We start from the raw sequence: 25327 nt of genomic DNA on the forward strand, positions 1-25327 counted from the left end.
TGTTTATCCATCATTGTGTTGTATCAACAATCACTCTTTTACTGTCCAACACTAGGAGGCAATAGTGAAGTGTCGTGCAAACGCGCTCCACTGGGTATTCGAAGAAGAATGTGGCGCAGCTGCATTTGAGACCGATTATTCTCGCACAAAATACTGGCAAGAAAGGATCTTCCGATCTTGCAAGCTGATAAAGCATCTTATTTTCTATCGATTTCGTTTTATTTAAAGAAAATAATAGGAAAATAACGACTGGAAGTCCTTTATTTTAAAATCAAAGTGGCGTTAAAGCCTTCTTAAAAGATGGCGACAGCAGACGACTCGCGCTACTATAATGGTAAGTTTGAGCCGTTAGCAAAAGCGCTCACCTCCATTTAAATTCTCTGACTTTAATAAGGTTTAGTTAAGCTTATTCACAATCATTTTGCTTTTCAAAGAATGTTTTGTAACTCTGTGTGGTTTGTTATCGTGTAGCGTTACTCTAGAATTTACATAAGTAACATATAGCCAGCTAGCTATTGTTTTTGTAGGTGCGTAATGTGTTTTTGTTGTTAGGTGTTGGTGAAGACAAACGGTAAACGCGTTGTCCAAGCTGATTTTGTTATGTTTTGTGATTTTGTCGAATATTGTGAAAGAAAATTGAGCGGGGGGTACACTGACCACATGGTGGTAATGTGTGTTGAGGGTCATATTGGATTGCTTTAACATTGGCCAACCTAAAACTATAATATCGAGATCTACATACAAATAATACTCACAGGAGCCTTATAGCAAATTGCATGGTTCATCTCATGTCTGAATTGTTTCTCAGACCAACAGCAGTTTACAGTGTTCAACATCTGGTTAATCTTGTAAAAACTGACATGTGAATTAGTACAGAATGTAGTTTTTTGGTAGTGGATCAGTTTATTGAACCTTTAAGACAAAGAACAGAAACAAAAACGTACGATTATGTCTTAAGCTTATATTTAAGAAGTTTTTGTGATGATAATTTAGAGATTTTAGAGTTAAAATCTTGTGAAACATGTTGAGTAACATTTTTGTTTATAAAGTCAACTTCTAAAGAAACTGGTTTCAGAAGTACTTTCTAAGTAGCAACGTGATCTTAACTAAAGCAAATATTTAGGTACTGAAGTAACTTTTTTTTTTTCTCTGTGGAAATTAGTCAGAAGTTTGAGGGGGAAATATGTACAAATCCTTGTGAAATGATTTTAGCAACCAAATTAACGCTTAATTTCCAAACTGTGGCATGCTAAAGGGATAGTTTACCCAAAAATGAACATTCTGTCATTAATTACTCATGCTCATGTCGTTCCAAACCCATAAGACCTTTGTTCATCTTGTACACAAATTAAGATATTTTTGATGAAACCCAAGAGATTTAGACTCTTGCTGTCTTTGGAGGGTCAGAAAGCTTTCGGTTTTATCAAAAAAATATCTTAAAGGACAAGTTTACTTCCAGAACAAAGATTTAGAGATAAAGAACTCACCCTGTTGTCATCCAAGATGTTCGTGTCTGTCTTTTTTAAGTCGTAAAGAAATAGTTTTTTGAGGAAAGTTGTTCTCCATACCGTAATCTTCTATGGTGTCTGTGAGTTTAAACTTCTAAAAATGCAGATTCTAAGGGCTCTAAACAATCCCAGCCAAGGAAAACTAGAAAATCTAGAAAAACAATTGGTTATTTTCTAAAATAATGTATAATTTATATACTTTTTAACCTCAAATGCTCATCTTTACTAGCTCTGCAATGTGTTTGCATACTTTGTGGACTCCGGTTCAATACAGTTAGGGTAGGTAGAAAAACTCCCATTTCATTTTCTTCTCCAGTACCTTTTTTGTTGACCTTCTTTGCATGTTCACTTTGTAAACACTGGGTCGGTACTTCTGCAGCGATGTAGGATGATTTTAAAGTTGGAGGAGAAAATGAGATGGGAGTTTTTTGACATACCCTAACTGTGTTGAACCTGAGTACGCATTCGCATTGCAGAGCTAGACGAGACAAGCATTTGAGGTTAAAAAGTATAGAAATTGTATTTTTTTTTTTTAAAGAAAATAACCATTCAGCTGGGATTGTTTAGAGCCCTTTGAAGCTGCATTTAATCTGCATTTTGGAAGTTCAAACTCCTAGGCACCATAGAAGTCGACTATATGAAGAAAATTCCTGAAATGTATTCCTCCAAAAAAAACATAATTCCTTTACGACTGAAGAAAGGCAGAAGGGATAGTTCACCCAAAATAATAATAATAATAATAATTGAAAATTCTGTCATTAATTGCTCAACCTCATGTTGTTCCAAACCCATAAGACCTCAGTTCATCTTTGGAACACAAATTAAGATATTGTGATTAAAAAAAAGATGAACAAAGGTCTTACGGGTTTGGAACGACATGAGGGTGAGGAATTAATGACAGAATCTTCATTTTTGGCTAGATTAATCCCTTTAACACTTGTTTCGTCAGGGATTACGGCACTTACAACACCCATTTTCATACCTCTGACTCTTTCATCTTCCCTTTTTCAGAGCACGATGACCGTGTTGGTGGACCAAAGCATCGTAACCGTAAAGGCAGAGGCCCTTTCAGAGCCCCCCTGTACAGCGATCAGATTTCTCGGCCGAGGCATCGAGGCGGTCACGGTGGTGGAGGTGGAGGCGGTCCTGGACCTCGGTCCAGACTCCTACAGGATGATGATGGAGATGTGACCATGTCAGAAGGTCCTCAAGACAGTGGCTCTCAACGCAGATTGTAAGCACTTTGGAGCATAATTATGCTTGTTTACTTATATAATCGTTGATGTACATCAGTCAAGATTTTATGTTTGCTTTCAGCAATCCATATAACCGGCCACAGAATCGCAGAGACAATCGCAAAGGTGGACGTGGTGGTGGAGGCGGCGGCGGCGGTGGAAATGATGATAGAGGTGGCAATCGTTATGGAGGCAGAGGTGGTGGTGGCGGCGGCGGCGGTGGTTCTGATGGAAGGAAGAACTGGTTTAAAATGACTGTAAGAATATTAGACGTTAATAGCACATGAATTAAGCAGTTACAATACCAGTCTTATAGTAGTCTTTTCTGCTCACCAAGCCTGCATTTATTTGATCCAAAGAACAGCAGAAACGGTAAAATTATGAAATATTTTAGTTTAAAATAACTATCTATTTTAAATATATTTTAAAATGTATATTCCTGTGATCAAAGCTAAATATTCAGCATCATTCCTGCAATCTTCAGTGTCACATGATCCTTTGGAAATCATTCTAATATGCTGATTTGCAGTTCAAGAAATTATTATGAATGGAAAGATCCAAAGATCAGCATTTATCTGAAATAAAAAGCTTTTGTAACATTATACACTATACCATTCAAAAGCTTGGAGTCAGTATAATTTTTGGGAAAGAAATTATAGAAATGAATATTTTTATTTAGCAATGATGCTTTAAATTGATCATAAGTGAAGGTAAAGACATTTATAATGTTACAAAAGATTTCTATTTCAGATAAATGCTGTTTTTCTGAACTTTCTGTTCATCAAAGAAACCTGAAAAATTCTACTCAGCTGTTTTCAACAAAATAAAAAATGTTTTTGAGCAGCAAATCAGCATATTAGATTGATATCTGAAAATTCAGCTTTGAAATTACAGGAATAAATTACATTTTAAAATGCATTTAAAAAGAAAACGGGTATTTTAAATAGTAAAAATATTTCAAAATTGAACTGTGTTTGCTGTACTTTGCTGTAAAAAAATGCAGGCTTGTGAGCAGAAGAGACTTCTTTAGAAAACATTCAAAACTTTACTGGTAGTGTATAAACGTGGCTTTAATTTATAATATGTTTATGACCTTATCAGTGTTTTACATTGTGATTCTATTTGTGTCTGGCCACAGATTCCCTTTGGGAAGAAATATGAGAAAGATTGGCTTTTGTCTTCGCTTCAGAGCGTCTGTTCCATGCCATTCCATGCCGTTCACGTAAGTCTACACTAAAGTGCATTTCCTCAGCATGGAAATAGAAAAACATCAATATTTCATATTGCTAAATCACTTCCGTCTTGTGTTTTTTGCTCATAGTATCACACTGATGGCAACAAGGCCCAGTTTTATGTTGAAGATGCCACAACTGCTAATGCCTTGTTTAAAGTGTCACGGAAAATAACAGACAAAGATGGATATAAGGTAATATTCAGCTTCATAAGCACTGAAAGATGACAGAAATGGCATTTATTCATCATTCCAATTATATTTTTCTAGTAATAGCCATAAAAAACTGTTAATCTGTTTATTTGCAATCTGTTGGATAGGTGACTGTTATTATGAACAGCTGCCCACCTCCCACTTTGATTCACACTGATCTGAAAGCTGCAGATCTGGAGCATTTGAAGGTATGTGATTGTTACTTGTGGTAACCTTTAAGAGGATGTTTTTAATTAATTTTATTCATGGATAATAACTGACTGTTTTGCAGCAATGCATGGCCAAACGCTTTGACGGGTCACAGCAGGCTCTTGATCTGAACAACATCAGGGTCGATCCAGGTTTGAATTTCACGCAGTCATTTTTCTCCAAACAAAAACACTTATATGGTTAGGCTGTAGCTCAAATGTTTGTTTTTATTTTTCTGGCAGATTTGGTTTCTCAAAATATTGAGGTCACTTTAAATCGGAGGAACTCAATGTTGGCGGTTATCAAAATAATTGAGGAGAACATTCCTGAGGTAAGTTATGTTTTACTTAACTATACATGCCTTTTAAAAGTTTTAGGTCAGATTTCTTTTGTGTGTGTGAAAATGATTATCTTTCAATTCAGCTTTGCAATCACAGGAATGAATTGCATTTTAAAATATTTTAAATTACAATAATATTTGACAGTTTTACTGTGTATTTTATCAAATCAATGCGGCCTTGGTGAGACTGAGACTTCGAAAACATTAAGAATCTTAAAAACTCTTACCAGACTTTAGAACAATAGTGTACATTGCTGTTCAACCGTATAGATGCGGTCTAAACATTTTTTTTTTTGTTCTTTCACAGCTGATTTGTCTGAACCTGAGTAACAACCGGTTGTACAGGCTGGATGACGTGGCAGATATTGTCAACAAAGTTCCTAACTTGAAGATTCTCAACCTATCGCATAATGAGGTACGATTATGTCAACTATAGATTCACGGTTTCCTGTACGTGTTTCAGTCATGTGTCATTAGCTTCATTTCCAATACCCTTCATATTGCGCAAATTGAAAATAATCCTACTAGAAACAAGATAGATTCGCAAAAGCTCTCATATATCACAAAAAAGTTATGCTTGCATGAGGTGATTTTTCAGGCAATTCGAAAATGTACACTGCACAAGTCGTCAGCACTGATAGCCTTGTTTCTAGTGCGCCGGCATACAGCGCTGTTGCACTATAGGCATCCTGTATTCAAATTCCAACTTAAAGGAACACTCCACTTTTTTTGGAAATAGGCTCATTCTCCAACTCCCCCTGAGTTAATAAGTTGAGTTTTACCGTTTTGAAATCCATTCAGCCGTTCTCCTGTTCTGCGATATCACTTTTAGCATAGCTTAGCATAGATCATTGAATCCTATTAGACCAATAGCATCACGTTCAAAAATGACCAACGAGTTTCGATATTTGTCCTATTTAAAACTTGACTCTTCTGTAGTTATATCGTGTACTAAGACCGGTGGAAATGCAAAGCTTCAATTTTCTAGGCTGATAGATTAGGAACTACACTCCCATTCCGGCGTAATAGTCAAGGAAGTTTGCTGCAGTAATAAGGCTGAAGCAGGAGCAGTAATACCACGCAGCACATGTGCAAATGCTAAACTAGCTGGGAACTCATTTCTGATAATACTCCGCCTGCTTCGGCCATATTACGGCAGCAAACTTCCTTATTAATTATTAAATCCTTCCTTTATTAAATCCTTCCTTATTAACTCGGGGGGAGTTGGAGAATGAGCCTATTTCCAAAAAAAGTGGAGTGTTCCTTTAAGGACCTTTCCTCATCCCACCCCACCTCTCTCTCACAATTGGTTTACACAATAAAGGATTATTTGTTCTCTTTTGTCTACCAAAACATATTTCGGTCATGACTGCTATGGTAGTGACAACTTAGTGGGATAACACCTAAACAAACAAAGATGTCACTACCGAAACTTCCCCAAATGTTTTGGTTTGTGGCTGTTTCGGTATTGAAAATTGTAGGTACTTTTGAAGCTTGCTCAAAGATGCTAATCAGTACGTGGTTAGCTAGCACACTTCTGAACAGCAGTATAAATATAAAAACTAAATGTTATGGAATAACTCCCCAAAAGTGTGCTTAATTGCAGGAAAATGGTGTTTGGTAGTGCCTAAAACATAGATGAAAAATGCAGGACAGTATAATTTTTGTAAGTTAAATTTAGAGGTTAGGTTTCGGGACAGCCACCTCCCAATTGAAAGTACCCAATGATGATTTTATATGTATTACGCTTACTAATATTTTAAATGTAATTGTGGGTTTGTTGTGGGACAGCACTAACAAATTTGCACCAGTTCTGTTGAACAGCCTATTTATGTTAACCTACCAACATCTATCGCCATGACTTTTCATGAGAGTAAAAATATGTTTAGCCGCATAGCATCAGTTAATGAAAATGCCATTTCGCAACAGTTTTTTTTTTTTAACCTGTAATGGAAACACGCCTATTGTGTCATCTTGCAGCTGAAGACAGAGAGAGAACTTGACAAACTAAAGGGTCTGAAGCTGGTGGAACTCTCACTGGAGGGAAATCCGTTAAGTGGACACTACAAGAACCAGGCCGACTATGTCAGGTTAGTCTTCCCCGCCACTTGTTGCCAGAAAAATACTATACACAAGTACACAAATGTCAAGCGCAGGACTTCGAAACAAACACTCTTATGTTACTCGCCAGTAAAACGCTTTCATACTCTAAAATCTGTAGACATTAATCTGATTGATTTTCAGTAATGTACACTAGAATGCAATGCATACATGTTTCCAATAACAAAATCAAGCGTCTGCGTTTACGTACTTGCGTAGAGTATGTTTCAGGCCTGAAATAGAATAGATGTGCGTGTTGATGTGCATGTATATGCAAGAACTTACCCCTTGTAGTTCAGTTAAAACAAAATGCAACAGCAACACTGAGAATGGTGTTTAAAATACACCTAGAAAACATGGCAATCATTATATCACCATTAGAGACAGACATATATTGTGTGTTGAATGTTTCAGATTTGTGAGCTGAGGTTCACTTTGCATTTAGTTTATTCTGGAGAAACAATTACCTGGCAGGAGAGAGTCTGACGTGACATTTGTAAGGACATTCTTAGTATAAAAAAAGTTTGCAATATTGCACATGAAAATTATGTGTTATTGCTTAATTGTCTCTAATCACTGCATGTTGTTCTAAAAAAAAAAGCCCTACAAGTAATTCAAATGCTAAATTAATGGTCTTTGAAGCCTGTCTGTAATATGCAGGTACATCTTTTTATTATTAACCAATGAGCTCTTGCTTATTTTCCACTAGTTCAATCATCAGGCATGTGATAATGATATTTACTTGTTTGAGTTCCAGCGGCAATCCAGTAAGGAGCATAAGTTTGCCGACAACTCTGGTTCTCTATGGTTTCCACACCTGCTTTGCTTCATCTTGCTTTTTTCCAGCTATTTTTTTTCTGCCACCTCACTGTTGGCCCTGTAGCTTTTTGCACAGAACACAACGATTGGCTTTTCTAAAGCATTTTTGCATTAGTAGATCTCATTAGCTCATACTTTAAATTTACTTTAAGCAGGAGCTTCTGCATGTGACCTCCCAGAATGCCGATGAGTAAGTCGGCATACAAGGACAGAACAACCATTGGAGATGATGCTCTGTTAAGTACTTATGTGCTCCACCTCTCTAAAATGCTGGCACCCTCCTGCCTCCACCCGCTCTGCACGTGTCTTGACACCTGAAGTACTGCTGATGCTGTGTGGCCAGTGAGAGGCTGGTTAGTCAACGACGGGTAAGATCCCACCTTTTGATTCTGGGACAACCTAAGGCAGGCACAGCCGCAAAACTGGCCCCAGCCAACGACTCGGAGATGAAGAAAACCGTTCAAGGAAGAAGACGAGTCGGTCGTGAGGAGATGCCACGGGTGGAGAAGGAGAGGGAAGGTTTTTAAGAGAAACCTTGAGCCAAGCGCTGCTCCGAAGCGTGAGCTTTATGGTGCAAAATGATAATGAGAGTTGAGGCAATTCTCTCTCTCCGTTTCTGTATTGAAACCAAGGTGGAGGATAGTTGGTCAGACTGACCATTTTCATGATTCTCATCCTAGAGCACTTTGGAGAAAATGACATCTGATCGTCAATACTGCAAAGACAAAACATTGGGAGAAAATACTGGAGGAGGATCACAGGATACAATATTAAATATTTCATAATATATTTCAATATAAAATAGACTCATGTACAAATTAGACTAAAAATATAAACCGAAGGTGTTTGGGCTCAAATGAAGCTTCAATTAATTCTTTGAATAAATACCCTGCTGTTCTTACATTTAATAGTAGGGTCCAAATGAAGTAGGGCGAATAACCCATACACCTTTTTAATGTGCATTTGTTTTAATCATATTATGATCTGTTCAGAAGCTCAGGGTTCAACATTTGTGCTTTTGTGGGTTTATATTTGACTTTTCTTTGTGTATGTAATTTACACTATTTTGGTTTGGTTTCTCGCTGTTCTCTGTGGTTCATCCTTATCTGTCTACTATTTTTTTCCGCTATGTGTATGGCTGAATTTACTCTGTTAGGTTAGGTCTATTATGTATAGGTCTATAGGTAGATTATATAGTATTTTTACCCCTAAACTCTTAATAGCTACTCATACCATTATATTTGTCAGCGTTTTATTTATATAGCATTTTAGTTCACTCATGTGCCAGATGAAAAAAAGCACTAAATAAGAGCCCCATAGTTCTGACAGCAAGATTACAGTGTCAGATCTCATCCAGGTACTTCAAACTCTCCCCTTTCCACTGAGTACACTTTCTAAATGTGCTTAAAAAAATGACCGGCTGACTGATTGATTGATGGTGTGAATGTTCACAAAACTCTGCCCCTCACAACACCCCACTGCCCCCATCCCTTGCCAGCCTGCGTGTGTCTGTGTTTCGGCCTGTAGGGGGCATCGGTGGTGAGTATTGTGAAAGGGTAAGTACATGTGCCGGGGTGGGAGGGAGTTAGAACAGGGCTGTGATTGGCTCCTTCAAGATATCCATGTTTTTCACTCTCACAAGTACAAAGTGATCTAGTATTCAGAAAGCCTTCACTGTTTGTTCAAATAAAAGTAATGCTGTTTAAACTGTTACACTACTGTTTAAAAGTTTGGGATCAGTAGCATGTGATATTTATTAAGGAATTAATATTTTACATTCATATTTAGAAAGGCTCATTAAATTAGTGTCTCATTAAATAAAGTTTTCCACATTTTAAGCAGCAAAACTGAATCAAATCATCTTATTAGAATGATTTCTGAAGGATCACATGACACTAAAGACTGGAGTAATGACTGCTGAAAATTTAACTTTGCCAGTTTTGCAGCTTTGGTGATAATATATTTTTTAAAAATTATACTGACGCCAAACTTCTGAACTGTAATGTATAAAATGTATAAATCCACAGTTTTGCAATATCTCAGGCCTGATGGATAGTTAACTGTAAGTAAATATTTCTCTGATTACCTATTTGTCCCATACATAAGATGCCCAGATTTATGTTTTTTAGCATTTGTGTGGGACGTTTCATTGGCTTGTGTGCAGTGCGTACTAACATTGTGTCTCTTGTTCTGTCTTTGTGATTGTTGGACAGTGCCATTCGGGAACGATTCCCCAAGCTGCTCAAACTGGTAGGAAATCCACAGTGTTTATCTGTTGGTGTAACATTATTAGCTTAAGAACATGCAATTGTGGTAACCATACAAAAATTTGCTCTTTGGCTTAATTGTATATTTGACGCTTTGTTTGTTTGTTCAAACAACAGGATGGACACGTCCTTCCGCCTCCCATTGGTTTTGATTTGGAAGTCGCTCCTCCGACTCTTCCCCCCTCCAAGGTTTGTTCAAGTTCTGATACTTTCTTCACTTTGAGATGTCCATATTTGGTTTTTATTTGTAACCTCTGTTTTACCTCAAACCATAGGCTAGCTACTTCGGCTCTGAAGAAATCAAGAACATCATTCTCTGCTTCCTGCAACAGTATGTATTCTTTGGTCTTTATCCACCCAGGGTTCATACAAGGTGCTTAAAGTAAATGTAAGGCTTTGAAAACCCTAGAAAATAGCAATATTCCTTACAAAGTGGTTTAATTATTGAAAGACAATCTATGAAGCGTTTAATTTGTTTACTCTTTTGAAAATTCACATGATTGTCGGTGCCGATAGTCTCATGGGCAGTGCGTCGACACGCAGCGCCGTTATGTTCCGGCTCACAGACCTTTCCCAATCCCATTTCTCCTCTTCTTCCACTTCATTTTTTATCTCACTACCGTCCTATCAATAAAAGACAAAAATAAATCTTAAAAAAAAAAAGAATCATTTGATTCAGAATGGTACTTCAAATCATGTATTGCAAATTATTTGATCTGGAATCGATCTATGTAAGTCAATCTTCTGATTTCAAATTGATTGAGCATGCATTTCACTTGCTGAAGACAAAACTAAAGGCAGAAAGACCCACAAACCAACAACAACTGAAGTCAGCTGCTGTAAAGGCCTGGCAAAGCACCACAAAGGAGGAAACCCAGTCTATGGTGATGTCCTTGAGTTCCAGACTAAAGACAATCATTGGCTGCAAAGGATTCTCAACAAAATATTAAAAATGACCATTTTATTTATGATTATATTTATTTGTCCAATTACTTTTGAGCCCCTGAAAATGGGGGGTCTGTGTATCAATATGGTTGTAATTCCTTAGCATTTTACGTTATGTTTTTGTTCAACCCCTTGATTAAAGCTTAAAGTCTACACTTCAATTTCATCTTGATTGTATCATCATAAAACTATTCTAGTGGCATACAGAGCTGAAATTATGAAAAGTGTGTCAGTGGCCAAATAAATATGGACCTGACTGTAAATGCGCAAATCCCTGAAGAAAATTGTTTTACTATAGTAAAAGTGTAGTATACTTTGTAATACTTTAGTAGTTTTGCTTCTCATGTGCTTCCCTTTTTATTTTTGCAGTTTTAATTAGTGTTTATATTGATCTATTTGGTCTTTTTAAATTTGAAAGAACACATTGTTTGATAAGTGAGAGATCTGATTGATTATCAAAAAAGTAGTGCTTGCAAGTCCTGGAATTCCTTTTTACAGTATCTGTATGAACCCTGTCCACCTTTTTCTTATCATCAGATTGGTCGATTTGTCAATTTTATGGGTTTGGCTTCCGGTCTCATCCACATCCAGATATTTTTAGCTGTGCAAAACGGCTCGTTTTGCTGCTTAATATTGCAAACTGGTGTGTCTTACCATATTATCTTAATTATAAACACACTGGTTTGTAGTGTAAACAGTTTTACCGTTTACATCACGTTGTTGTTCTTCTCGTCATTTCCCTATAGCGGATAATGAACCGGAAGTCTCACCCATGGGCTTACTTCCGTGTTGAAGAAAAAGGTGGATACAGCAGTAAAACTAAAATGTTCAGATCAACATGTTTGCATATCTGTCTCACCCTCCAGGTATTACAGCATATATGACTCAGGAGACAGACAGCCCCTATTGGACGCCTACCATGACGGTGCAGCTTTCTCCCTCATCATTCCCTTCACCCTGCAGAACCCCTCAAAGTACAGTATAGCTTCTCTCTCCTCTATTATCTAGTCAACTATTATTGACTTGTACTCAAAAGTATGATCTGATCTAATAATTACTTTTTGTCTACAGGAGTAGTTTAGGGGAGTATCAGAAAGACTGTCGCAATATCAGGCGTATGAAAGACGACCCCAGTAAGTAATTACTGAATAATCTAAATAAAGTCTCTGTTGTTGCGATATCTAAGGTGTGATCATATTTCTGTCAAATTTTGCAGGCAAAAACCCAAGCAGCTTTTTGTTGATCACATTTGCATGATCATGAGTGAAACCTGCATGGGGAACTTCTTGCCCTCACACAAAACTCTCAATTTACGCAAATTTCTGTTAAAGGAATCGTTCGACCACAAATGAAAATTCTGTCATTAATTACTCAACCTCATGTCGTTACCTTTAAGACCTTAGTTTATCTTTGGAACACAGATCATTTTCATGAAATCCAAGAGCTTTCTGACCCTGTATAGACGGCTACACAACTGACACGTTCAAGTTGTGCAGAAAGGTAGTAAGGACATTTGTTAAAGTAGTCCATTAGACATCAGTGGTTCAACCATAATGTGATGAAGCTACAAGAATGTTTTTTGTGCACAAAGAAAACAAATTAACTTTATTCATAAATTTCTTATCTGTGTGAGTTTTTGACGTCCATTCACGAGAGTACCATGCAGATGTCACATGGACTATTTTAACAATTTCCCTTTCTGGGCCTTGAACGTGTCAGTTGTGTTGCTGTCTATGCAGGGTCAGAAAGCTCTCGGATTTATCAAAAATCTCTTAATTTGTGTTCCAAAGATGAGCAAAGGTTTTACGGCAGGGGTGCCCAATCCTGTTCCTGGCTATCTTCCTACCTGCAGACTTTAGTTCCAGCCCTGCTCCAACGCAGCTGTCTGTAATCATCAAGTGCTACTTAAGAGATTAATTAGCTGGTTCAGGTGTGTTTAATCAGGGTTGGAGCGGAACTTTGCAGGATAGTAGATCTCTAGGAACAGGATTGGGCACCCCTGTCATACAGGTTTGGAACAACAGAAGGGCGAGTAATTAATGACCGAGTTTTCATTTTTCTGTAAACTGTCCCTTTAAAATAACTGGATTTTGCCTGCAAAATTTCACAGAGCAATGATAAATGTGGCCGTACCTTTAGTGTTAATGACTTGTGCATTTTTCTTTCAGCTACACGGTTTCGTTTGATTAAACACACGCGATTAAACGTGGTTGCTTTCCTGAACGAACTCCCCAAAACTCAACATGACATCGCTTCCTTCATTGTAGACGTCAACACCTACACAGTGAGTCAAACTTGCGATTCACTGGTTTTGTATTCCATCCTCGGATTTGCAGTTCTAATTGTATCCGTTTTGTCCACAGGCTACATTGTTGGCATTTACAGTCAGTGGAGTTTTCAAAGAGAGTGAGTTTCATCTAAAATCATTCAGAATTAACGGGTTACTCTGAACTGAGAGTGTTTTATGACACGCAACATTTTCTTTTCTCTTCTCTTCTTTTTTTTAAAGTAGATGGCAAATCGCGAGACTCATACAGAGCCTTCTCCCGGGTGTTCATCGCTGTTCCTGCAGGGAATGCTGGGTAAGGTCACACATATAAACATTTATTCTGTCATTAATTACTCACCCTCATGTCGTTCCAAACCCGTAAGACCTTCATTTATCTTCTGATAAGTTTTTGATGAGCTTTCGGACCCTGCATAGACACCAAGTGTCCTTCCATGTTCAAGGACCAGAAAGGTACCAAGAACATTGACGAAATAGTCCATGTGGTTCTACCATAATTATGGATTATTTTGACTATGTTCTTGGTACCTTTCTGGACCTGGAACGTGGAAGGACCCTTGCTGTCTATGAAGGGTCAGACAGCTCATCAGTTTCATCAAAAAGTAATTTGTGTTCTGAAGATGAACGAAGGTCCCACAGGTTTGGAACGACTTGAGAGTGAATAATTAATAAGTTTTCATTTTTGGGGCAACTAAGCCTTTTATATGTGCCTTTGTATCATATATCATTGTAACATATTTTCAACTCTTCAGTCTGTGCATTGTGAACGACGAGCTCTTTGTTCGAAATGCCACCACGGAGGAAATTCGACGTGCGTTTGTTGCTCCCGCCCCCACGCCGTCCAGCAGCCCTGTGCCCACTCTGTCCGCCCCACAACAAGAAATGCTTGCTGCCTTCTCCCTAAAGTCTGGCATGAACTTGGAGTGGTCTCAGAAGTAAGAACTACAGAACTACATGGGTATTTGTTGTTTCTAGATTCATACAAAGATAGATATTGAGACTATCTTGTTTCAGGTGCCTACAAGACAACGATTGGGATTTTGACAGAGCTGCCCAAATCTTCACCGGCCTTAAGGTACGCCAGTGTCCTGTTCCTATGGTTCTTATGGTTGCGGCATTCATCTTACAAGTGTCTTTTGTCCTTTTTTAACAGGCACAAGGAAAGATCCCAGATGTTGCGTTCGTCAAATGAAGAGTTATTGTTATGGGTTTTACGGAAACCCTAAACCGCAAGGGGTCTTCCTCATTCTACCTTCCCACTAAAATAAATTCTGTAATTATTTTTTCTCCATATTTTTTGGTCTTATTTTTTTTTTCCTCTAAAGAAAGTGTTTTCAACAATTTCATTTCTTCAAAATGGAAAATCAAGTTTACAAAGCAAAAATAAGACAGGAAATAGGAAAAAAATACTCAGGAAGGCACTAAGAACATTTTCCCCCAGTATGTGAATTGTTTTAAATTATTTTGTGCAGTTTTATTAGTTTTTTTTTTTTTCCTCCCCCAACTTTGCGGTTTAAGGTTTCCGTTCATTTTAAATGTCGCCATGTCCGATGTTGGACAGATATGACAAATAAAGTACTTGTTCATTGCTTGTGTTTTGTAAAATAAATATTAACCATGACCTTAAGTACCAGACTGTAAGAGTGAATCATATTTTACTTTGGTAAGGATTGAAATGTGACCTTTCAAAAAATGTGAATGTGCCATAATAAATCACACATATATTGTTGAAATGCTAACAATTTTTTCAGAAAATTAGAAATTGAGGTTTTTGAGGAAAACATTCCAGGAATAAAAAAAAAAAATACAAATGGATATACGTTTTAACTCCAAATGCTTGTCTTTAAGCATTACATAGTCACATTGGAAAGGTCACGTGTGATGTACCGTGTTTACAAAGCGAACATGCAAAGAAAGTCAAAAAAATTTAAAACAATCATGTTGGGCGATTTAGAAGTTGGAGGTGAAAATGAGATTTAATTTTTCGCTCTAGCCTAGTGTTTTGAACCGTAGCACAGAGACAAAGAACTGTGTGTGTGTGTGTGTGTGTGACCTTTTCAACATGATTACATAATGCGGCAAGTCGCTGAGCTAGTGCAAGACAAGCATTTGTGGTTAAAAAGTATATATTTTTTTAGATAGATTGTTCTGCTAGGTAAGACCCTTATTCCTTGGCTGGGATCATGTAGAGGCCTTTTAAAGCTGCATTAAATCTACAATTCGGACCTTACTGTAGTAAGGACTGAAATGTGACCTTTCAGAAATGTCACACAATAAATCACACATATATTGTTGAAATGCTTCAAAAAAAATTCACCAACTTGAATGCAGTCATTAAGTGAGTATGTTTATTGTTGCTTGGGCAAACCACTATACTGTAGGATCACATAACCATCAGAAACAAGGATTTGTGCGCTGTACAGCCAAACTTGTGCGCTTTTTCCAACTACAACAGGAAGCAAGTAAACAAGTTAGTTCCTCATGGGTTTCCCCGCAGCATATGCAATAGTGTTACTCATTGTTGGGAATTTTTATTACACTGTTTTTGGAATGATAGTTGGGCAATAGGGTCCATGACAAGAGGGTGACCAATTGCACAGTGTAAACCGGTTACAGTACACCGCTGAGAAAGTTTTGGGCCAAGCTGCAGGACAGGCCTGTTCCATCAGGCTCGACGCTGATCTTCCTGCACACTCCGTCTTCAATATACATGGCATACCTGCGTATTCAGACAACCAGGATTAGCAGAGGCAGTTTAGGAGGTGAAAATGTCAATTCCACATGAAGAAACCATAATCGTGATTAACAGACAAGTTCAGGAAGATAAACTCACCTTTGAGATCTAAAATTTCCAAGCACCTGGACCATCTGATTATTGTTCAGGAGCAAACCCACAGCCTGTATAGGGAAGAAGTGATTTATAACATCTATATGGGACATTCTGCAGGGCTGGTGCAAACTGCTGTTACACACATTAAAAAAGCATCATCTTATATGTTTATTAAGATCATTCTATTATCTATTGAAACCCACAATCATATTTAAAATATCAGTAAGCTTAAAGGGTTAGTTCAGCCAAAATTGAAAATTCAGTTCCAAACCCATAAGACCTTCATTCATCTTCGCAACACAAGTAATTTTTGATGAAATCCAAGAGGTCTCTGACTCTCCCATAGACAGCAAATGTACAACCACGTTCAAGCCAAGGCTCAGAAAAGTACCAAGATGATGGACAAAGTAGTCCATGTGACATCAGTGGTTCTACTGCAATTTTTACGAAGCTACGAGAATACTTTTTGTGCGCAAAGAAAACAAAAATAAAGACTTTATTGCACATTTTCGTCTCTGCTGTGTCAGTTGTGGACGCGCGTTCATGAGAGTACGTTACCACGACGCGCATGCGTGTGTGGCGGCGCCGGTGCTGAACCAGATCCGGCGTTATGACGCATGCGTCAGGGTACTTTCGTGAACCCGCGTCAGTGTTGCCAGACGTACGATAATTATCGTATTTGTACCATAATTTTGACCTCTGTACGATCAGTAATACCACAATGTACGATAATTTCAAAATTTTGTGACACCATGGTCGTTGTAATTATAGAGCTTCTATTCTCAAAGATCTAGCTGTGTGGATCCTACGTCTACCTTCATGATTGTGAGGAGACTTGAACGTGGCGTTACGCATGTCTTTCATCCAATCTTACGTCTTCTCTACCAATATCATCGTGGAGAATGGCTCTCTCTCACGAGCACAAGTTAACGTTCCTGTCGAACTTAGGTCAGTTGTTTCAAAACTGAGGTTGTTAGTTTAACAATAAAGTATAGAAAATGAGTGCTGAAAAGGATAAATTGCTGTAACATCTAGATTAATAGCTGTATTTTGAACGTTTGACTCAGGTAAGATAATTAGTTTAGCATTGCAATAAAGTATAGAAAATGAGTGCTGAAAAGGATAAATAGCTGTAACATCTAGATAAATATCTTTATTTTGAACGTTTGACACAAATACGATCATTTTCTCCCAAATACGATAATTTTGAGCTTCCGGTACGATACTTGGACATTTCCAATCTGGCAACACTGACCCGCGTCCACAACTGACAGAGTAGAGACAAACATGGGGAATAAAGCCGTTATTTTTGTTTTCTTTGCGCACAAACATATTCTCGCAGCTTCGTAAAATTACATTTGAACTACTAATGTCGCATGGACTACTTTGTCCATCAACTTGGTACGTTTCTGAGCCTTGAACATGGTAGTTAACGTTACCCTTACTGTCTCTGGGATTTCATCAAAAATAGGTATTTGTGTTCCGAAGATGAACGAATGTCCGGATTTGGAACAACATGAGGGTGAGTAATTAATGACAGAATGTTCATTTTTGGGTGAACTAAACCTTTAATACATATAAAATCATCAGGGAGCTAACCCTAAATTTTGACTTATAAAAATAATACGTAAATATGTTTGTGTTTCATTCCATTGTTTTTAAAAATATCTTTTTGATTGAAAAAAGTTAAGTAAAAAATATTTATTTTCTTTGTAAATTATGAAACTTTGTTTACAAAAAAAGGTCCTGCATTTTAATGTCTCTAAAAGAAGTGTATGTTTTAGTCCATTGGCTGAGACTGATTTTAACTAACGTTACACCCCTACATTTATGATCAGGAAATATTTGTCACTCACTCTCATAGCTACATGAGAGAACCATCATTTTGAGGTAAATGTGTTCAAAAGTCTGTGTGTAACTTTAAAGGATGTCACCACCACCGTACACATTTTTGTATCATTAAACACTTTTTTGGGAGTTATTCCATAAAACATAGTTTTTATATGTGTACAACTGTTCAGAACTGTGCTAGCTAACCATGTGCTGATTCACATCTTTGAGCTAGATTCAAAAGTATCTAAAATTGTCACTATATACTAGAAAGTAGACTGAATTATCAACCAAGATGTTATGATTTTTTTCCTTTTACAAAGAAAAACTGGATTCAAACATAACAAATCTAATAAACTACACTTGAAATATTGTTAAGATTTCAAATGTTATTGATTTACCTCTGAAGAGCTTTTTAATAAAATAGCAAAACGTATATTTACAATATAGATGTAAGCTAAATCTTAATAGCTCAATATAACCCTTCTAATTAAATTATATATTACTGTTTCAGTAATGACAAATTTGAGGAGAGGACAAATATTCCAAAACTTTCTGAAAATACAATATTTATATAGAATTGACTGCACAATTACTAGAAATGTGTACTTTGCATTCACGCAAAATTTGTGGAATAAGACTTTGAACCAGTGGCCTATATGTGTCAGTCAAAGACTAACTAAAGTAAACATTTAATCCTGGATGAAGGTGGAGGTCAGAAGCAATAGTCACCTGTGTGAACGCTCCTGTGGGATCAGCCAGCATCCGCACCTATAACAGATCAATCATATAATGATGTAATAGATGATTCCAGTCTATCCCTTAACAAGTCTAATTAGACTGTGTTTTAGTAAAAAGCAGGGTAATTAAAGGCGGAGAGTTTTCTTACCCTGCCGTCGGCTCCGTTCTGCTTTCCCCAGGCGGACATGACAAATGCATCATTAACAGAAATGCATGCGATCTCACATATACCTCTGGCCCTCAAATCCTCAGACATCTGGATGAACCCTGGGAGATGAGACTGAAAACAGAGTCGACACCATTAGGGCTTATTCAACCAAACTATTCGAACAGTTCATTTGTGTTCTGAAGGTCTTACAGGTTTGAAACGACATGATAGTGAGTAATTAATGACAGAATGTTTGTTTTTGGGTGGACTACCCCTTTAATAAAATGCATATAGCCTTGTACTATACAGTATTTGTTACAGCTTAAATGCCAGGATGTTGATACCTTTGAACATCCAGGTGTGAAGGCTCCTGGCACACCAAAAAGCACTCCTCTTTTGCCCCTGAAGAGTTGGGCCATTGAGATGCCATTTCCAGGGTCTCCCTCATGCACCATTACATCAGGAAGACATTGACCAACCTGAAGAAAATTACCAGCAACATAAAACATGATACAACTGATCAAACAGCTTCATTTCTTAATCCATTACTTATCAAGTCAATTAATTTTCACAGCAACAAATACACAAGGGCTCTGATCATAACAACTCTTTCAAGTAAACTGTGAACAATTTCAATGATTATATGGTGTCCCCACAAAAAAGGACACTTGATTAAATCATTCTTGTGATCATAAAGACCTTATGATTTAAATGCTTATTCCTTAATGCTTTAGAATCCATGACTCATACTCAACAAGGAACTTATTAACTTATTTTTTAATCCCTTATATATTTATAATCCCTTTAACACCCATATGTCATCCAAGATGGTTTTTGAGGAATACATTCTAGGATTTTTCTCCATATAGTGGACTTCAATGGGTTGATGTTCTAAATTGCAGTTTCAAAAGGCTCTACATAACCCCAGGTGAAGAATAAGGGTCTTATCTAGGGAAACGATTGGTCATTGAAAAAAAAAAAAATACAAATGGATATACTTTTTAACCGCAAATGCTTGTCTTTAAGCATTACATAGTCACATTGGAAAGGTCACGTGTGATGTAGGCGGAAGTACCGACCCGGTGTTTACAAAGCGAGCAGGCAAAGAAAGTCAAAAAAAGGTAAAACAACCATGTTGGGCGATTTAGAAGTTGGAGGAGAAAATGAGATTGAATAGAGGCCTTGAAGCTGCATTAAAACTGCAATTTGGACTGATCCCCATTGAAGTCCACTATATGGAGAAAAATCCTGGTACGTTTTCCTCAAAAATCTTACATTCTTTTCGAATGAAGAAAGACATGAACATCTTGGATGACATGGGGGTGAGTAAATTATTAGGAAATATTAATTGAGTAGTGAAATAAACTTTTTCAGAATATATATTACAATATATATTTGAAATATTCAAATTCTTCTACAACAAATGTTGTTTGTTGACCTTAGTGTCAAACCAATAATATTATTTTAAATTATATTTGATTTTTGTAAGCCTTCTTCTAAAAGAAACTGTGATTTGTGCAATTATCTAGTAATAAATGATTCTCATTTTAATGGCAAAAGACTGTAGAAATAATGCTTAACCTGTTAACATTTGTTGAAAGTTAAAATGAATAAGTCATTTATAAATCACAGCGAGGTTTTATGTTACATTTAGCTGTGATGAACTTTGATACATCATGCCACTTTTTCTTTACCATCTGTGTTTTTTATGGTGGTTGCCAGTATATTATAAAGGAACATAATACATTTTAGTACTTTGGTATATCAATCGAGTTACTCTAATTAAACATACTTTCTTTAAACTGTACCTTTTATTTGAATCAATAAATATTAAAATGCTACTATCTTTTACAGCAACATCAGTTGCTGTTTTAACAATAAATGGCCAGTTTTATTTTTAACAGTGTAGAGAGAATTTCTGAAATGAATAGGCAAGATAGTTTGGGACTAAACGTTGACCTCATAAACCTCATAACTCTTATATTTACTGTAAACTATGATCATTTTTAACAACAACTTCAATGGTTGATAAACTCCACAGTTTGTTTAAAACTGAATCAATGGAATAAGATTATTTAGCCTACTTGTTTTTAATGTTAGATTATGTACAGGGATACTTTAATTAGTCTATAATGTAAAATAGAATCAAAATCTGAATTTTCTGGTCATGCATAATTCTAAAAGCAATATTTTTCTTCTTTTACAGACCTTATGGCTGTTAAAACTTGTGTTTGCTAATATATAACCCTGGACCACAAAACCAGTCTTAAGTAGCACAGGTATATTTGTAGCAATAGCCAAAAATATACTGTATGGGTCAAAATTACAGATTTTTCTTTTATGCCCAAAAGCATTAGGATATTAAGTAAAGTCTTGTTCCATGAAGATATATCAAAACTTAATTTCTGATTAGTAATATGCATTTGCACCCTCAGATTCCAGATTTTCAAATAGTTGTATCATGATAATGTTGGATGAATCCCATGTGCAAAAAATAACTGCATTTTTTCTTTAGTTTACTTTACCATTGCACAAATAATCGATAACATTTAATAGAGGTAAGTACGCAATGATGCTGTTGCCATACTCTTATCATCTCATCTACAAATCAAGCGCATGATCTGCGCGACAAACGCGAACACTCCCGTTTCCCACTTCGTAGTTTTCGCTTCTCGCATTGCGCGTCAGGCCTACAAGGAAATAGTTTACTTCATAGCGAAATGTCTAACTTTAACAAATCGCCCACGACGTATTTGAATAAGCATCAGGAAAATAAAATGCCAACAAACATGTCATTCTGCTAACATCACGGATACACCACTAACCCGTGCTTGTTATGAAATGCGCGCAATAACAACACTCATGGCCGCCACAGTATTACAGAACCATCTAATGCGTTTATTTTAGGCACCGTACAGCTAAAATAATGCCAAGGTCAAGTACAATCCTAACGACAGCCCTGTTTCTGCATGTCCTGCGCAGTTCTTACCTGAATCTGCATGCTTGTCATGGGTGTTGTGTGCTGCATTCTAATGCAAAGGGAGGCAAGGACGCCTTTCTGTAAAAGTGTAGTGGAAATCATGGGTTTATATATCCGTAGCAGTGACTGGCACAGCAACCCAGCTCAAGCAACGCCCGCGGGAACACAACACTCATCCAGCCGGCACGCCTCCCGCCCCTCTGCTGAAGGATTTTCTTCAAAGCATCTGCTTATACCTGACTTTAATTAACTTTTTTTTTAGACTTATAAAGATAATATAGTGGAATTAGGACAATAATTAACTGTTAATGAGGGTTGAAACCAAAAAACACCCAACCATTACTGACTGTCAAGCTGAATTAAATCGATTTCATGCTTTGTTGAAGGTGATGACAATTTTATTCTGCAGTTTTCTGTAAAAAGGTAAATTTAGGCTATGTTGGTTTTTAGTCAGAGAAAAAAACATTCTAAAACGCTTAATGTGGTTTAATGTACTAAAACAGTGACGTTAGAGGAACAAATTCATTATTACTAATTATTATTAACTAATAACACTATTAACATTTATAACACTATTTATAATTTTACTATTAATAAAATACAATTCACAAACAAACATAACCCAAAATATGAACGCTAAAGCAGGTTAAGCATTTTCTCCTCCGTTGTAAAAAACGCTTAAAGTATGCTAATGGACAGAGGTGATATAAAAAAGACTTTTTTATACAATGTATTGATAAAATATATTAGGCTAATCAGGAAACATATGAGCCCAGAATATGAACGGAATGAGCCAAGTTTCACGTGTTTTCTCTCACATAAAAGCATAAAGAAAACTCAATGTGGCGCTACTTGCCAAAACATATTTTATATATTTTTTAAATACATTTTGTATACAATTTGGGCTTTTTATATCACAGTCTTCTAATATTAAGTTTGTTTGCATGTACACAGTATATATTTGTAATCATTTTATAGCATTTCACCGTCTTCATTAAGCCACGCTAAGCGTTCTTCCTCACATTAAAGCCGAGAGAAAATGCTTAAAGGCCATTGCACTCGTTCATCCGAAATTTTCGCACGTTAAAAAAATAAATACGACCTCACGTTATGTCAATCAAGTTTACACAGTGCCTCCAAAACTTTTAGGATAAGGTTCGATTTTCTGTGTTTTCGTATCCGTAACAAGCATGAAAGGATGACAAATATGAGAAAACCGAAAAATACGAAAATTTCGGACTCTGTGAACCTGCAATTTAGCAGTTTCCGTTTATATTCTGGGCTTATCTGCTTTCCTGTATGTAGTATATTTTAAAATTAAAAACTGTATAGCGAATTTGGCTCTTTTATCCACCATTTTCTTCCCTTCTTCTGCGCTGCCATTTGTAAATTTTATGGGTCTGCCTTATGGTCTCATCTGCGTCCAGCTATTTTTAGCCGTACAAAACAGTTGGGTTTGATGCTTGATATTGCAAATTTGTGTGTCTTTCCATATTATTTTAATGTATTATCTTAGTTGAGCACACTGGTCTGTAGGCCAAACAGTTTTATTGTTTACTGCAGGGTGTTATTCTTCTCAAGTGCGTCGTGTTGGTTGCGCTGAAACGTAAACAAATACACTGAACCGAACGGAAACTCGCAAATTTTGCTGATTATTGCTGTTAAAAATGGTCAATTATTGTCATGTTTTAGGGCTGTACTAATCGGTCAGACCGGGAAACACTTTTGGAGTCTGAGGAACAAAAGGCGTTTGTGGTTGGACAAACTAAACCAGGATTTCCAGAGCAAGAATCTTGACAACATTCGTGTTTGTTCCTATCATTTCCAGTCAGGTAGGTGAAATATTAGGCCAATATCTTTACCACCTATAACTTTAGTTTGTGAAAATACCCTGGTGAAAAAAACAGCATAAGGACCAGCACAAACCAGCATCAAAACCTACCTAACCATGCTGGTTTTTTCAACAGGGTAGTGCTCCCTTTCCTGCCTACTAAGTCCTTCTCTATATGATTTAGGAGCTTCCACATTTTTCCTGTGGTTTAGACAGCATAAATTAGCAGAACAACGTATTCAGTAGTACATTAACTGTGCAAATCCATGTTGTTGTTTACATCAGAGTATCGCCATCATGGAAGTGCGTCCAGGTAACTGACCAAATCGTGACATAAGTGCAAACTTTCCATACAGACTAATGAACCCATAGACTTATGGTTAGAAAGAAACCCCTTAATATGCAATTTAACACATTACATTCATATTCTGAGCTTTTCAGCTAGTCTGTAAATAGCATAGGCTACTTAATTAATAAGGTGTGTACTGAATTTGGTCCTCCAGGGTCACATTAAGCTACACTAAGCTTTTTAGCATGTGACAGTTAGTTAAAATATACGGCGATTTAGGCCAATTACGCCTTTAGAATAATAGCAGATACCAGTTTTTTAAAAAGAGGTAATGCTGATATTTATACAAATATGAAAGTATTATTTTCAATTATGTTGTTTGCCATTTTAAAAAAATCATAGTAATTGACAAACTTAAGACAATGCGATACTAGTGAAGTAGTCATTAATTTTGTCCTTTTAAGCGTTTTGTTCCTGGAAGGATGATGGTGTGGTTGCGTCAGTTTTTTTTTCTTTGTGTTTTGAGTTATGCAATAATAAAGGCCCAACAATACCAGTACACCAGGAATATTTATGGTAATATTTTAATTACTCATTAAATGACATATTATTCTAAACCAGAGAGATTACTGCGCTACATCTTTGACATCTTAACACAATGTACATTTCTATTATTCATGGTGACAATAATTAAACAGGCTTGTTCCTAAAATTATTGTTGGTGTCATAGAGAACACTCAGTTTGTTAAATATAATAAGACACTTATCTATCAATTTACCTGTCCTGAAAGATTTTCTTTTCAAATATCATCTGTATTTAACTTTCAAGGTCAGAGGAACACCAAGATGAAAATGAAAAGCATTACACTTCTAAAATATTATATTACCACTTGAATGATAGAATGTGATTGAAAATGTGTTTAAAGTCTATTTGCATTAACAATTTATATTATTTGAATATATAAAACAATGTCAGTGCCAGTGTTGGGAAGATTACTTTGTAAATATAATAGGTTAAAGATTACAAGTAATCTATCTATTTTAATTACTTGTTAAAAATTTAACTGATTACATTTGATTACTTACTAAATTTCTAATGAATGTTTTCAACTGTTAATCATTTTCAAATAATCAAACCAGTAGTACGCATCACTGATTACTGGCAGACTTTGAAAAAAAACTTTAATCACTTGAATTAAAATTATAATAATTTAATTTGCATTTAATTAAAGCATAGCCACCGCAAAACCAGATTTTAGCTACATTTTTTGCTTTGAGGTCATTCTGAGGAAAATACTGATTTAAAATCAAATCTTTGTATAGCTATAACAGGAAACACTTTTGGAAAAAAACAAAAAACAGAATCTGCAAAATGTTCCTTATTTTCCCAAAATCTGAGGGATTTTAGAAAATTCATGTTATTTTTTTATTTAGTACTGACCTGAATAAGATATTTCACATAAAATATGTTTACATATAGTTCACAAGAGAAAATATTAGTTGAATTTATAAAAATGACCCTGTTCAAAAGTTTACATACACCT

The 25327-nt window shown here is 36.3% G+C and overlaps 2 protein-coding genes across 3 annotated transcripts; one reads left to right on the plus strand and one right to left on the minus strand.

The window, feature by feature from the left end:
- The first annotated feature begins 100 nt into the window (after positions 1–100).
- nxf1b (nuclear RNA export factor 1b) lies at positions 101–14761 on the plus strand. Of its 2 annotated transcripts, none has more exons than XM_073824366.1 (21): positions 101–334; positions 2520–2742; positions 2826–3000; positions 3882–3965; positions 4065–4169; positions 4295–4375; positions 4459–4528; positions 4619–4707; positions 5024–5131; positions 6697–6806; positions 9849–9885; positions 10020–10091; positions 10178–10233; positions 11714–11821; positions 11919–11980; positions 13016–13131; positions 13211–13253; positions 13357–13429; positions 13887–14069; positions 14149–14209; positions 14288–14761. In XM_073824366.1, the coding sequence occupies exons 1-21, from the start codon at positions 301–303 to the stop codon at positions 14324–14326; spliced, it is 1929 nt and encodes a 642-aa protein (XP_073680467.1). In that variant the 5' UTR covers positions 101–300; the 3' UTR covers positions 14327–14761. The 2 variants fall into 2 exon arrangements, with proteins under 2 accessions (XP_073680467.1, XP_073680468.1); XM_073824367.1 differs by having other exon boundaries at positions 13360–13429.
- Positions 14762–15468: 707 nt separating this feature from the next.
- Positions 15469–21831, minus strand: prdx5 (peroxiredoxin 5). Its single transcript, XM_073824562.1, has 6 exons — positions 21673–21831; positions 19028–19162; positions 18684–18815; positions 18527–18565; positions 15968–16032; positions 15469–15853 (listed from the first exon to the last, which is right to left on the minus strand). Exons 1-6 carry the CDS (start codon positions 21763–21765, stop codon positions 15745–15747), a joined length of 573 nt encoding a protein of 190 aa, XP_073680663.1. The 5' UTR covers positions 21766–21831; the 3' UTR covers positions 15469–15744.
- Positions 21832–25327: the final 3496 nt, after the last annotated feature.

The sequence above is a fragment of the Garra rufa genome, chromosome 19, assembly GCF_049309525.1.
Source record: "Garra rufa chromosome 19, GarRuf1.0, whole genome shotgun sequence".
Taxonomy (NCBI): domain Eukaryota; kingdom Metazoa; phylum Chordata; class Actinopteri; order Cypriniformes; family Cyprinidae; genus Garra; species Garra rufa.

What these genes read in the sequence shown, in the direction of transcription:
- nxf1b (XM_073824366.1), top strand. Translation starts at nt 301, where the DNA reads ATGGCGACAGCAGACGACTCGCGCTACTATAATG. An exon ending in CAGATCTGGAGCATTTGAAG is followed by an intron (nt 4,376 to 4,458) that starts GTATGTGATTGT and finishes ACTGTTTTGCAG; the next exon opens with CAATGCATGGCCAAACGCTT. An exon ending in GTTCCTGCAGGGAATGCTGG is followed by an intron (nt 13,430 to 13,886) that starts GTAAGGTCACAC and finishes TCAACTCTTCAG; the next exon opens with TCTGTGCATTGTGAACGACG.
- prdx5 (XM_073824562.1), bottom strand. Translation starts at nt 21,765, where the DNA reads ATGATTTCCACTACACTTTTACAGAAAGGCGTCCTTGCCTCCCTTTGC. An exon ending in TGACAAGCATGCAGATTCAG is followed by an intron (nt 19,163 to 21,672) that starts GTAAGAACTGCG and finishes AATTTTCTTCAG; the next exon opens with GTTGGTCAATGTCTTCCTGA. An exon ending in CCACAGGAGCGTTCACACAG is followed by an intron (nt 16,033 to 18,526) that starts GTGACTATTGCT and finishes TTCCCTATACAG; the next exon opens with GCTGTGGGTTTGCTCCTGAA.